The sequence below is a fragment of the Carettochelys insculpta genome, chromosome 2 (genome assembly GCF_033958435.1).
Source record: "Carettochelys insculpta isolate YL-2023 chromosome 2, ASM3395843v1, whole genome shotgun sequence".
Taxonomy (NCBI): domain Eukaryota; kingdom Metazoa; phylum Chordata; order Testudines; family Carettochelyidae; genus Carettochelys; species Carettochelys insculpta.
This window is the reverse complement of record NC_134138.1, coordinates 4,175,028-4,187,251: the sequence shown is the minus strand read 5'-3', so window position 1 is coordinate 4,187,251 and position 12,224 is coordinate 4,175,028. Positions and strand designations below refer to the sequence as shown.

At 65.6% G+C, this 12,224-nt stretch overlaps 1 protein-coding gene across 1 annotated transcript; it reads left to right on the top strand.

The window, feature by feature from the left end:
• Nucleotides 1–1,569: 1,569 nt before the first annotated feature.
• LOC142009439 (tonsoku-like protein) lies at nt 1,570–11,741 on the top strand. The gene is made up of 19 exons (XM_074987524.1): nt 1,570–2,228; nt 2,465–2,636; nt 2,810–2,932; nt 3,502–3,639; nt 3,889–4,041; nt 4,337–4,462; nt 5,211–5,292; nt 5,563–5,627; nt 5,802–5,891; nt 6,224–6,296; nt 6,431–6,594; nt 6,704–6,957; nt 7,060–7,616; nt 7,755–7,830; nt 8,100–8,256; nt 8,511–8,589; nt 9,188–9,489; nt 9,941–10,112; nt 11,578–11,741. Exons 1-19 carry the CDS (start codon nt 2,128–2,130, stop codon nt 11,739–11,741), a joined length of 3,048 nt encoding a protein of 1,015 aa, XP_074843625.1. The 5' UTR covers nt 1,570–2,127.
• Nucleotides 11,742–12,224: the final 483 nt, after the last annotated feature.

Here is a 12,224-nt window from a genome sequence, read left to right as displayed (position 1 = left end):
ACAGTGTGATGCTGTTGCAAAAAAAGCAAACATGATTCTAGGATGCATTAACAGGTGTGTTGTGAACAAGACACGAGAAGTCATTCTCCCGCTTTACTCTGCGCTGGTTAGGCCTCAGCTGGAGTATTGTGTCCAGTTCTGGGTACCGCAGTTCAGGAAGGATGTGGAGAAACTAGAGAGGGTCCAGAAAAGAGCGACAAGAATGATTAAAGGTCTAGAGAATGTGACCTATGAAGAAAGGCTGAAAGAATTGGGCTTGTTGAGTTTGGAAAATAGAAGAGTGAGGGGGGACATGATAGCGGTTTTCAGGTATCTAAAAGGGAGTCATAAGGAGGAAGGAGAAAACTTCTTCTTCTTGGCCTCTGAGGATAGAACAAGAGGCAATGGACTTAAACTGCAGCAAGGGAGGTTTAGGTTGGACATTAGGAAGAAGTTCCTCACTGTCAGGGTGGTCAAACACTGGAATAAATTGCCAAGGGAGGTTGTGGAATCTCTGTCGCTGGAGATAGTTAAGAACAGGTTAGATAGATGTCTATCAGGGATGGTGTAGACAGTACTTGGTCCTGCCATTGGGGCAGGGGGCTGGACTCGATGGCCTCTCAAGGTCCCTTCCAGTCCTAGTGTTCTCTGATTCTATGTGATGCAGCAGGTCTTTGCCCACGAAAGCCTTTGCTGCAAAATACGTTAGTCTATAAGGTGCCACGGGACTTCTTGCTGTTAACATAGGAGATGTGCTCTTGAGTCCCCGGTGCATGTCAGCTCTGAGCCCCAAGAGGGGTTACGCCCCGGGCTTGTTACTCTGGCTGCTCTTGTAGCTGATGGAGTGGGTGCGCCTCATCCCAGGGGCCCCTGCTGTGCCTTGGGAAGCCAGCTGGCTCGCTCGTCACCCCAGTGTCTCTCTGCTCCCGGCAGGGCGGTACCGAGAGGCGCTGGTGGAGCACCAGGAGGAGCTGCGCCTCCTGGAGAGCGTGGAGGATGTTATCGGCTGTGCCGTGGCCCACCGGAAGATTGGGGAGCGCCTGGCTGAGCTGGAGAACTATGAAGCTGCTTTGAAGGTAATGGGGGAGAGGGGGATAATCAGCTGCAGGGATTGGGGCTCCCCAGGAGCTGGGCTGAGAGCTACTTTCCCAGTATTCAGCCCCGCCAAAGGCCACGGGGTGAGAGGGGCAGCAAGCCAGAGGAGGGGCGACAGAATGGCTGGAGGGGTTTAAAAGGGAACAGTAGGGCACATAGTGGTAACCCCTGAGCTGTCAGCCTTGCAGGGCCCAATTCAAAGCCAGCCCAGATCCATGGGGCTTGGGGGGTCTCATGCGCCCTCTTGTTCTCCTGCTCCATCAGCACCAGCGCCAGCATCTGGAGCTGGCCTGCGCTGTGTCCGACCACACTGAGCAGCAGAGGGCTTGGGCCACCATTGGCCGCACCTACATGTTCGTGGCGGAGAGCGGCCAGGCCGGGGAGGCGCTCTGGGAGGCGGAGCAGGCCTTCGTGAAGAGCCTGGCCATCTTGGAGGAGCAGCTGAAAGGTGAGAGCCGGGCTGGGAGCTGTGGGACAGGGAGCTAGGGAGGGGAGCCATCAGCTTGGGATGTGGTGCGCCCTGGGGAGGGTCACCAGTCGGCCTCTGCCTTGGCTGTCTGACCAGACGGTCTAAGTCCCCACCTTTTACCCCTTGTCCTTGCCCCAGAGCCTGCATCTGGGATGTCCCTGGTCCCTGAGCTCCATCCCCTCCCCGAGCCGGAACTCCCTGGCCTGGCCAGGAAGGGGCAGGCCCTCAGGCTTTCATCCGGGCTTCCCATCTACTCGTGCTGGCTTGTAAGGCCCAGTTAGGCTCGCCGCCGGGATTGTGGGATATGCAGGGGCACTCAGGGACCTCCAGCCTTTTCTGACCTCTCGGTTCCACACCAGGGCAGCCAGGACCGGGCCCGAGACTGTTCCGTAGGGACCTCCCAGCACTCGCACCCCATCCCTTGGGAGACAATTTGCTCAGCTCATTCGACCAGCTGGAGGGTGAGGGGTCCAGGACCTGTCCAGCCCCTCTCTGGCCCTGGAGCTCCTGCCTTGTGGAGCCGGCTGGGTGACGGGCTGGCTCTGGCTGTCCCAGGGAAGGTGCCGCAGCGGGAGCTGAGTGAGATGAGGGCCCGGCTTTACCTCAACCTGGGCTTGGTGTACGACAGCATGAAGGACCAGGCCAGGTGCAGCCAGTACATCAAGAAGAGCATCTTCATCTCTGAGTAAGGCCCTGGCCCCTTCCTGGGGGGGGCGGGTGGTGGTGCTGATAGGCCGAAGGCCCCTCTGAAGAGCTCCTGTGTTTCCCTGGGGTTCACCCTCTGCTGGTGGCTGCAGCCGTTTGGCTCAGGAAACCGGCTGGTGCTGTGGCTGGGGGGTGTCAGGTGGGGGCACAGGGCCCAGGGGTTTCCTGAGGACGTGAATGGGCGGGCGACCCTGGGGGTGACCCATCTCCCTCTAGGCAGACTCACCTCTACGAAGACCTGTACCGGGCCTACTTCAGTCTGGGCCACATCCACCTGCGGGAGGGGCAGCACTCCAAGGCCATGCGCTGCCTGGAGCGGGCGCGCGACTGCGCCCACACCATGAAGGAGAAGTGCATGGAGAGTGAGTGCTGTGCCGGCATCGCCCAGGTGAGGGCAGCGGGGAGCCCGTACTTGGCCCCCAAGCTCTTCCCCCTGGGGCCTGACCACCCAGCATGGCCAGCAAGGGGACAGCCCCCTCCCCCCCGCCAGGCCAGCACCCTTTGGTAGTTGGACCTCTCTGCCCCTCCCCTTGCTGACCCTGCTGCCCTGGGGCCTTGCAGGTGCTCCTCAGCCTGGGGGACTTTGTGGCCGCCAGGCGCTCGCTGAAGAAGGCCTACGTGCTGGGCTCCCAGCAGCCCCAGCAGCGCGAGAGCATCCGCAGGAACCTGCGTTACGCTGAGGGGGCTCGGGTTGGGGCTCCCTGCGACACGGCGCGGGGGGGGCTGAGGGGACCCAGTGGCCTGTGCAGCTGGCCGGGAGGAGGTTGGGTGTCACTCCCCAGGGCTCAGCCCAGGCTGACTGGGGCTGGGAGCTCTCCACCCCTGGCTCTCAGTGCAGCCCCTCCCCTTCACAGCCCTGTGTGGCTTGTGGCTCCTGGGGCGGTGCCCGCCCCCCCCACCCCCGTGTCACAGGCACGCCCAGGGAAAGGTGCCGCGGCTTCTCGGGTGCAGGGCCGCGCTTGCACAGGCCACTCCTGACAGGGCTTCTGGCACGTCCCCGACGTAGCCCCAGTGGCACCACAGGGCGGTGCTTTGACACTGACCCCGCACCAGCCCAGGGGGGCAGCGAAGGGGGCTCGGCAGGTGCTCACTGTCCCAGAGGCCTGCAGGCTGGGTTGGGTGAGGGGGACCTTGGTCCCCACATACCCCTTCACCTGTGGCTCCCCTACCTGCCCTGAGCCTCTAGGGGGAAGAACCCAGCCCACCCCCGGTGCGTGCCACTCACACTGCTGGCCTCTCCCCCAGCCATGAAGGTCAGCCATCTGCAGGAGGCTCTGGAGGAGGCAGTGCCTGGCGACTTGCAGACAGCCCTGGGCCTGTGTGAGCAGCTGGGGGACCTGTTCTCCAAGCATGGGGACTATCGCCGGGCGGTGGAGTTCTACCAGAGGCAGGTGGGTGAGGGCTGCCCCTGCTCTCGGCCTGTGGGCTGGGGGAGGACCAGGCTGCCTGGAGGCTGGGCTCCGTGCATGGTAAGGGGCTGGTTCCGCTTCCTCCTAGCCGCCGAAGTGCTGCCAAGCTCTGGCCCGAGGGCAGGGGCACCTGCTCAGATTCCTGCAGGCAGCAGGGATGGGGCTGGGCGAGCCCTGCGGGGGCGGGCGGCCACCCCGGGCACAGCATGCTGTGGACGGTGTCTCTGGCAGCTGCGCTACGCCGAGTCCCTGCAGAAGCCTGAGCAGGAGCTGGCTGTGATCCACGTCTCTCTGGCTACCACCTTTGCGGACCTGAGGGAGCCCGGCCGGGCGGTCCAGCACTACCAGACGGAGCTGGCGCTGCGGCGAGGAAACCCACTGGAGGTGAGGGGGCGGCCTGGGCTCTGCCTTCTGCCCGCCGGTCTCACCCTGCAGGGCCTGGGGACCCCGTGCTGGGCTTGGCCGTGCTCTGGGGAGTTGCGGGAGGGGAGCTCAGCTAGCAAGCAGGGCCTGGCTGGGCCCCACAGCTCGGGAGCAGGGAAGGAGGGTGGGGCAGGCGTAAGAGTCAGGATGGCAAAGGACTTGCTCTTTGTCACTTACCCCGTGCCCCTGGGTAGGCTCCCTGCCAGTGGAGCTGGACTGGTGGGGGGAAGCTAATCCCATTGTCTGTGTGCCCCAGGAGGGGAAGACCTGGCTGAACATCGCCCTGGCCAGGGAGGAGGCTGGCGAAGGCTACGAGGCCCTGGAGCCCTGCTTTCAGAGCGCGCTCCGGTGCGCGGAGCAGGCTGGGGAGCCCAGGCTGCAGGTGAGGGGACGGGCCCAAAGCTGCTGCCCAATGGGGATGCCAGTGCTCGCCTGCAGCACCCCCTTCAGGCTGGGCAGCTGGCAGTGCCCCTCCCGGGGTCCCCCGAGCCTGCGATAACTGAGACTGGCACCCAGGAGTCCTCCCAGCCCCCCGCCCTACGCACAACACCTCCCTGCTAGGGCCTGTGGCCGAAAGTGCTGGTTTCTGGCCCCCTCCCGCTTCCAGGCTCTGCTCCTTGTTGGCACATGCCCGGGAGGGACCGTGCTGCTCACCTGCCGGGGAGTCCAGCTCCTCACTCCGCCCAGGATTCCAGGCTGCACCCGGCTCCTCCTGCGCCAGCACAGCAGAAAGGCAGGGGAAGGGCGTGGGGTGCCGGGGCTCGGAGCTGAAAGGCGCCCAGGGCAGCTGCGGTGCTGGGGCTGGACTCGAGAGTGCCTAGCCAGCGTCCTCCCCTCACTCGTAGCCTGTCTGCTGGGCCAGGCTGGGGGGCCTGGCAGCTGCTCCAGTGGTCAGTGCTGGGAGCTGCTGCTTCTGGGCTAGGCAGGGGCTGGGGGACCTGGGAGCTGCTCCAATGGTCAGTGCCCTGGCCTTGCTCCCTGCAGGGCCCCTTCAGGCCTGGGCGGGGGGCCTGGGGACTGCCTTAAAGGCCAGCGCCCCCAGCTGACAAGGCCTGGGCTAGCAGCCCTGGGAGCGCCCAACCCCATCTGCGGCTGGGCAGGGTGATCAGCCCATCCTTTCACCCCCCCAGCGGCAAATCCTACAGCACCTTCACCCCCTGCAGCAGAAGTGGGGGCACCCTGAGGCCCCCGACACGCTGGCCAGGCTTCAGGGCCTGTGCCGCTCGCAGGGCTGGAGCAGCGCCAGGGACAGCCGGGGGGAGGAGGAGGAGGAGGAGGACAGCAGCGAGCCCCTGGAGGAGAGCGACCTGGAGCTGTCTGAGAGCGGTGAGTGGGCCGGCTGGGGGGGACGGGGAGGGAGCCGGAGCCGAGTCCCGGCCGGGTGAGGCTGTAGCCCTGCGCGTCTGCCTGGCGCGGGCCCCCCTTTGGCAGGGTGGGGGCTGTATTGGAGCCGGGTGCCTCACTCAGGCCTGTGCGTTCCAGACGGGGAGGAAGATGACCTGGACGGCTACAGCAAGAGCGTGCCTGGCCGCCGCAGGATCGCCAAGGTGAGGCTGGGCCTGGGCGCAGCGTCCTCGCCCCGTGGGGCCGTCGCTCCAGCTCCTGCGCCGGCGAGTCCGGATCCCGGGGCGCTGCGCGGGGCGGGGGGCCGAGGGGGGTGGCTCTGATCTGGGGCCCCCGGGCAGTGCTGACCCCGCCTCCGCCCTCCCTGTGCCCTGCAGTGGAACCGGCGCAATGACCGGGGTGAGACCCCGCTGCACCGCGCCTGCATCGATGGGAACCTGCGCCGGGTCCATTTCTTCCTGGAGCAGGTGGGAGCCGCTCCTCGTTCCCGGGCAGGGCGCCCTGGGGTACCTTCCGTCGGCCCGTGGGGGCAGCTGGGCGGCTGGCTGGGGTCGCGGCGTCCCTCTGCTCTGGCCCTCACAGCCCCCAGCAGGGGACGCGTTCAGCAAGTGTGTCCTGCCTGCAGGGCGCGTGGGAGTGAGCCAGGTAGGCGCTGGGCACTGGGGCAGCTTCCCGGCCTGGCCCGCAGGGAGGGCAGCTGGAGGGGGAGATCCTGCGGGAGTTGGCATGAAGCCCAGCAGGGCACCTGGCCCCCACGTAACCCTCATGCCTGTTCATGTCTCTTTCCTCCTGGGGGCAGGGCCACCCCCTGAACCCACGGGATTATTGCGGCTGGACCCCGCTGCACGAGGCCTGTAACCACGGGCACCTGGGTGAGTGGTGAGGAGGGTGGGAGGGTGTCGGTGTGGGGGGCGGATGACGGCAGGGGCTGGAACGGGTGATGGGGGCCGGCTGGAGGGGGCCCTGGTGCTGCCACCCAGCAGTAACTGCCGGCTCCTGTGCCCAGAGATCATGCGGCTGCTGCTGGAGCGTGGTGCCTCCATCGATGACCCCGGGGGCCCAGGCTGCGAGGGGATCACCCCCCTGCACGACGCTCTCAACTGCGGCCACTTCGACGTGGCCGAGCTGCTGCTCCAGAGGGGCGCGTCGGCGGTGCTGAGGAACGCCAAGGTGGGGGAGCAGCGGCCTGTGGGCGGGCGCTGGGCTCGGCACCCCTGCACAGCTGTGGGGTTTCTGGGGGCGGCCCTGAGGCTCAGCCCCTCCATCTTATCCGCCGCAGGGCCTGAGCCCTCTGGGCACCCTCCGGGAGTGGGTGAGGATGTACGGCCGGGACCTGGACCAGGAGACGCGCCAGCGCTGCCGAGCCATGGAGCAGCTGCTCAAGGAGGCGGTGGTGGGGCGAGGTGAGGCCGGGTGGGAGTGGTGCTGTGGGGGGGCATCTCTTGGGGGCTGGGCCCAACTCACGGGGTTCTCTGTCTCCCGCCCAGCAGCAGAGGTGGCTCAGCCCCCACAGGATGTGCCGCACAGCCAGCTGTTTGATGCGGAGCTCTCTGAGCCGCTGACACCCCCCCACTCAGCTGTGGCCCCCCAGCCCCAGAGTGGGGGCCCCTCCACGAAGGCGACTGCGCCCTGCAGGATCCTGACCCAGCGTGGCGGGCAGGGGCCAGAGTGCTGGGCCAAGCTGGACGAGTGCATGACCCCGCTCCGGCCCATCAAGAAGAGGCAGCGGCTCCTGAGCCTGAGGGCGCCGGGGGAGGAGAGCCGGGTGCCGGGGTTCCTCGGGCGGGCAGAGCCTGGGCTGCCCCCCGCTGGCACCGGGCAGGCCAAGTACGAAGCATCCATCCGTGGCGTGGGCAGTGCCCAGTCCTGCCAGGTCCCTGAGCAGGTGCCGACCGAGGCCTCTGCCAGGCCGGCCCTGATCCCAGCCGAGGAGTACGTGGGGGATGACTGGCTGGAGGACGACCTGGGGGCGAGCCGGGAGCCCCGCAAGAGGAGCCACCGGCGCCCGGGGGAGTCGGGCTCGGACTCAGGGGGCACCAGTGGGTCTGAGAGCGACGGCGCAGCCCCCTTCCCACCTGCTCTGCCCCAGAAGAGGAGGGCCCGGCAAAGCCGCCTCACCCAGATAGTGGACAGGACGTCGCTGGGTCGGTCCCGCGGGGGCCAGGCCCTGGTGGCTCCAGAGCCAGCCGCTGGTCTGAGGCCCGTAGACGGCAGTGGAGAGGCCCCACAGGTGAGGTGCTGGGGGTGCACAACAGCAAGGGAGTCCCCCTGGGCTGTCTCTTGGGTCTTGACTCCCCTCTCCTGTTCCCAGGCCCCACTGCTGGCTGCAGCCCCGACTCGGCCACCCCCCATCCGAGTGCGGGTCCGGGTCCAAGACAACGTCTTCCTCATCCCCGTGCCTCACAGGTGAGAGCCGCCTCGCATCCTTCCTCCCAGCGTGGCCCAGAGCCCGGGAGTCCTGCCCCCCAAGCCGGGTCTGGGGCAACATTAGCAGCACCCTCGGAGGGGTCCAGCTCCCAGGCAGCGCCAGGGGGTCAGGGACTTGGGGTAACAGGGCCATTCCCCTCTGCCACTGGGGGGGCTGCCCTGTTCCTGCCCCACCCTGGGAGGGCGGGCTGGGGGCCTGGTTCTGGTGGGGCGCTCTGGCTCAGCCCTTCCCTTCCCTTCCCTTGCAGTGGCCTCGAGAGATGCCCGGTGGCGTGGCTGGCAGAGCAGGCGGCCCAGCGCCACTACCAGGCCTGTGGCCTGCTGCCCCAGCTCACCCTCAAGAAGGAAGGGGCACTGCTGGCTCCCCAGGATCTCATCGTGGATGTCCTGCAAAGCAACGAGGAGGTGAGGGGCACCCGAGCCAGGATTGGCGCTTCCAGGGCTGAGCCCACCAGGTCCCCCTGTAGGCCGCTGAAGGGTCGTGGTGGGGCCCACCACTGTGGACTCTGCACCAACCGGCAGGGCCCAGATGACTGGGAGCTCGGAGGTCTGGCTTCACCCCTCACTGGCGATGCCCTTCCCCTTGTGTTTGAGCCTGCCAGTGCTGCCCAGCCAGCCGGCCTTCCTTCCTACCCATAGGGCTCTCGTCTGCCTTGCAGGTGTCGGCAGAGGTGCAGTCCTGGGACCTGCCCCCGCTCGCCGACTGGTATCGCAAGGCCTGTTGCAGCCTGGCCGTGGGTAAGGGGATGCCACGGACCCTGCTGCCTGCCTGCGTGTGGGAACCGTTGGATGTACAGGGTCTCGCTGGGTTTTGTAGCGCCTCAGGGCGGTCAGCCGGCTGGGGAGAGTGCCACCCGGCCCGTGGGGGGGACAGGCAGGAGGGGCTCCAGTGGGAAGGCTGGTCCAGGGGGCTTGGGCACAGCTGTGCCACCGTCTGCGTGTGTGACCTCGGGCAAGTCCCTCAGTCTCCGGGTCACTGGCCCAGCTACGGAAGGGGACAGAGGTGGAATGTGGCTTCGGGTGGACAGATTGGCACCCCCAGGGCCGTGCTACATGCCAGGGGAAGACCTGTCCAGCATCCGCTGAACGGTGCGCAATGTCAGGAGCCGTCGGTCGCGGCTGCCCCCCACGTGGTGCTGGGCGGGGGGAGGGAGCCCCCGGTCGCGGCTGCCCCCCACGTGGTGCTGGGCGGGGGGAGGGTGTCCTCGGTCGCGGCTGCCCCCCACCCTCTCCCTGGCTGCTTGGCTCTAGCCCCGGCCAGGCAGCAGCTGGCTGGGAGCTCGTCAGTCTGGGTGCCCCACAGCGACTGGTCTTCCCTCATGGACTCCTGTTGCAGGCGAGCACCGGCTTCTGCTGAAGATGATGGAGCTGCAGGAGTCGGGCCCCTCGTTCAGCACCTGTGGCCTCTCCTTGCACCAACCCCACCTCACCCCACTCCTGCGTGCCCTCAAGCTGCACAGCTCCATCCGCCAGCTGCGGCTGGCTGGGACGGGGCTGGACGATGGCCTGGCTGCCGAGCTGCTGGCTACGCTGGGCACCGTGCCCAGCCTGGCCCTCCTCGACCTGTCGGCCAACCAGCTCGGTGCTGAGGGGCTCCGCGCGCTGGCAGCAGGGCTGCCCTCCCAAGCGGTCTTCCAGGTTGGCTTGTGGGTGTGTCCAGCACCTCCCTTCCCCTCAAAGGCAGGTGGGAGGGGCCCCGGCCTCCCGCCTGAACCCCGGAGACACAAGCAGGTTCGGGGACCCCCAAGCTGCCCATCCTGGCGCTCTGGGCTACGGCTCTGGCACTGCTGGTGTAAAGGGCCCTGATGAGCTCCTGCCAGGGCTGCCCTGATGGACACCAGGGGCTCCCCGGATCAGGGAGGAGTAAGCTGTGGCCATGCTGGTGCCAAGGTGCCTGCTCCTAGGTCCTTCTGGGGAGGGGCTGGTTGTGAGGGTCCCTGTAGCATGGGGGGGGCTCTGCTGCTCCGTCCCTTCTCTGGGGCTGAGGCTGCCGCTGTGGTCCTCCCAGCGGGGGTGCAGCCCCGGCTGTCTGGTGGCACAGGGCAGAGCCCAGCAGGTTGGGGTGACTCCTCCGCCCCTGTTGTTCCAGAGCCTGGAAGAGCTGGACCTCAGCCTGAACCCCCTAGGGGACAAGAGCTGCGAGGCCCTGGCCTGCCTGGTTCGAGCCTGCCCGGTCCTGACCACGCTCCGGCTGCAGGCCTGTGGCTTCTCTGAGGCTTTTGGGCAGCACCACCGCCTCCTGCTGGCCAACAGCCTGAAAGGTAAGTGCCCCTGCACTGCCCCAGCCCCGAGTGGGGGCACAGCAGGCGTGGCCTCATGGTACAGGTGGTGCCCTCCCTTGTGGCTCCCCTCCCCCAGCGCCACGGTCTACAGGCTAGGCCCCCCTGTGACACAGAGGCACTGCCAGGAGGGCCCCATTCACTGGGACGGGGCCTACAGCTTGGGGGTGAGATGTGGTGACCTTGAATACTGCTGCAGGTGTGACGTGGAAGTACATGAGATTTATACGAAGGTGGAAGTGCCTTTGGTCCAGGGGAGGGAGGGAGAGAGAGTGTGTGTGCGCGCGCGCGCGTGCGCACACTCACCCCCCCAAGCCCAGGGGCCCCCTCTCTAAGCCAGGTGACCGCGAGAGTGTAATTCACCTTTGGTGGGTTCTCCAGCACCGACAGTTTTTAAATCTAGGCGGGCTGTATTTCTCATGGGACAGGTCTGCTCTGGGAGTGAGCTGGGGGCAGGGCTCTGGCCAGAGGGACACAGGGGAACAGCCTGGGTGACCACACTGGTTCCTCCAGGCTTGGAATAAACAAATCTATGCAGTCTCTCCCCCCAGCATCTAAGTCAGTCAGGCACAGTAGGGCTATGTCTACACAAGCCCCTTCCTTTCAGAAGGGACATGGTAATGAGCGAGTTGGGAAGATGCTAAGGAGGCGCTGCCATGAATATGCAGTGCCTCTGTGATGCAGTGGGAGATACCTGTGTGTACACGTGGGGCTCCTGCTGAGGGTAACCTGGCGACCAGGTGACACCCCTGGGCTGCAGACAAAGGAGGAGGTGCAGCCTGAGGGGTTTGAACTGGAACTGGGTGTTGGAAGCAGTTAGTCGGGGCTGGGAGAGAGAGAGACAAAGGAGGGGGCAAGAGCCCGGCTCCGGGGGCCCCTCGGGGCCTCCTCTCCCCAGCATGGCTTGGACTGGCTGTCTCTGCCGGCTGCACTGACTCCTCTGTACGACGCTGTGCCCTGTTGCCTAATAAACCTGCTGTTCTCCTGCCTGCGGATGGGGTGCAGAGGATGGAGACCCCGAACCCCCTCACAGCCTCATTAGCATAATGGTGGCTGCATGTGATTTGAAAGTGTTGCTTTCAAATCGCGCACCGCCCATGTAGACAGGGGCCTTTCGAAAGGACCCCCCGGACTTCGAAAGCCCCTTCTTCCTATTTGGTTTTAGGAAGAAGGGTTTTTCAAAGTCTGGGGGCGGAGGAGTGTCCTTTCAAAAAGCCCCCGTCTAAAGAGGCAGCGCACAATTCAAAAGCTGTGCTTTCCAATTGTGTGGGGCCACTATTATGCTAATGAGGCACTGCATATTCCCGGTGGTGCCTCATTAGCATATTCCCAACTCGCCCCAAAAGGAGGGGACTAGTGTCGATGCGGCCTACATGTAGAACTCAGCAGCAACACAGCCCCCCCCCGCCCCCACTGTTCTGGGAGCCCTCCGAGATTCCTGTCCCAGAGTCCCCAAAAGCTGTACTGCTGGAGGCTGAACTCATCCGGAACTTGCGGCAAAATTCATCGATGGAGCCAATTTCGGATCCCTGTACCTGTTTGAAGGCAGCTTTGTACTGGACCAGGAGCCGGGAGCAGGCTGCGGTGTACCTGGGGCAGTGCATGGAGTAAGAACAGCTGGAGTGGCTCATGCCAAGCAGGAGGGGAACACGGAGGTCGAAGATGTACAAGCAGGTCCCCAGGGGAAAGGAGAACACTGTAACAGCCCCCACGGCAGAGGAGGCTCCCCAGGGTCTCTGACTGGAGACCCTCTGCATGGAGCAATGTTGCCTGGCCCCCAGGGGAAGTGGGCAGGGCCTGAGGGGGGACTAAGGGGCTGTTTTGATGCTTCTCTGAGCCCCCTCCCCAGTGTGTCCGCAGTGCCCTGGGGAGGGGAGGTCACTCTGCTCCACTCGGTAACGACGCATCCTGCAGGAGATGCTCCTGCTGCTGCATCCGCTTGGCTCCCCTGGGAGAGACCAGGCTGGAAACAAAACCCAGCTGGGGACTCACTCGTTGGGAGAGACACAGTCCTTGATATAGGCTTTCTCCAGAGCCTGCATCGTCTTCACCACCGCAAACAGCTCAGCCATGTTATCGTACCTGAAACCCAAG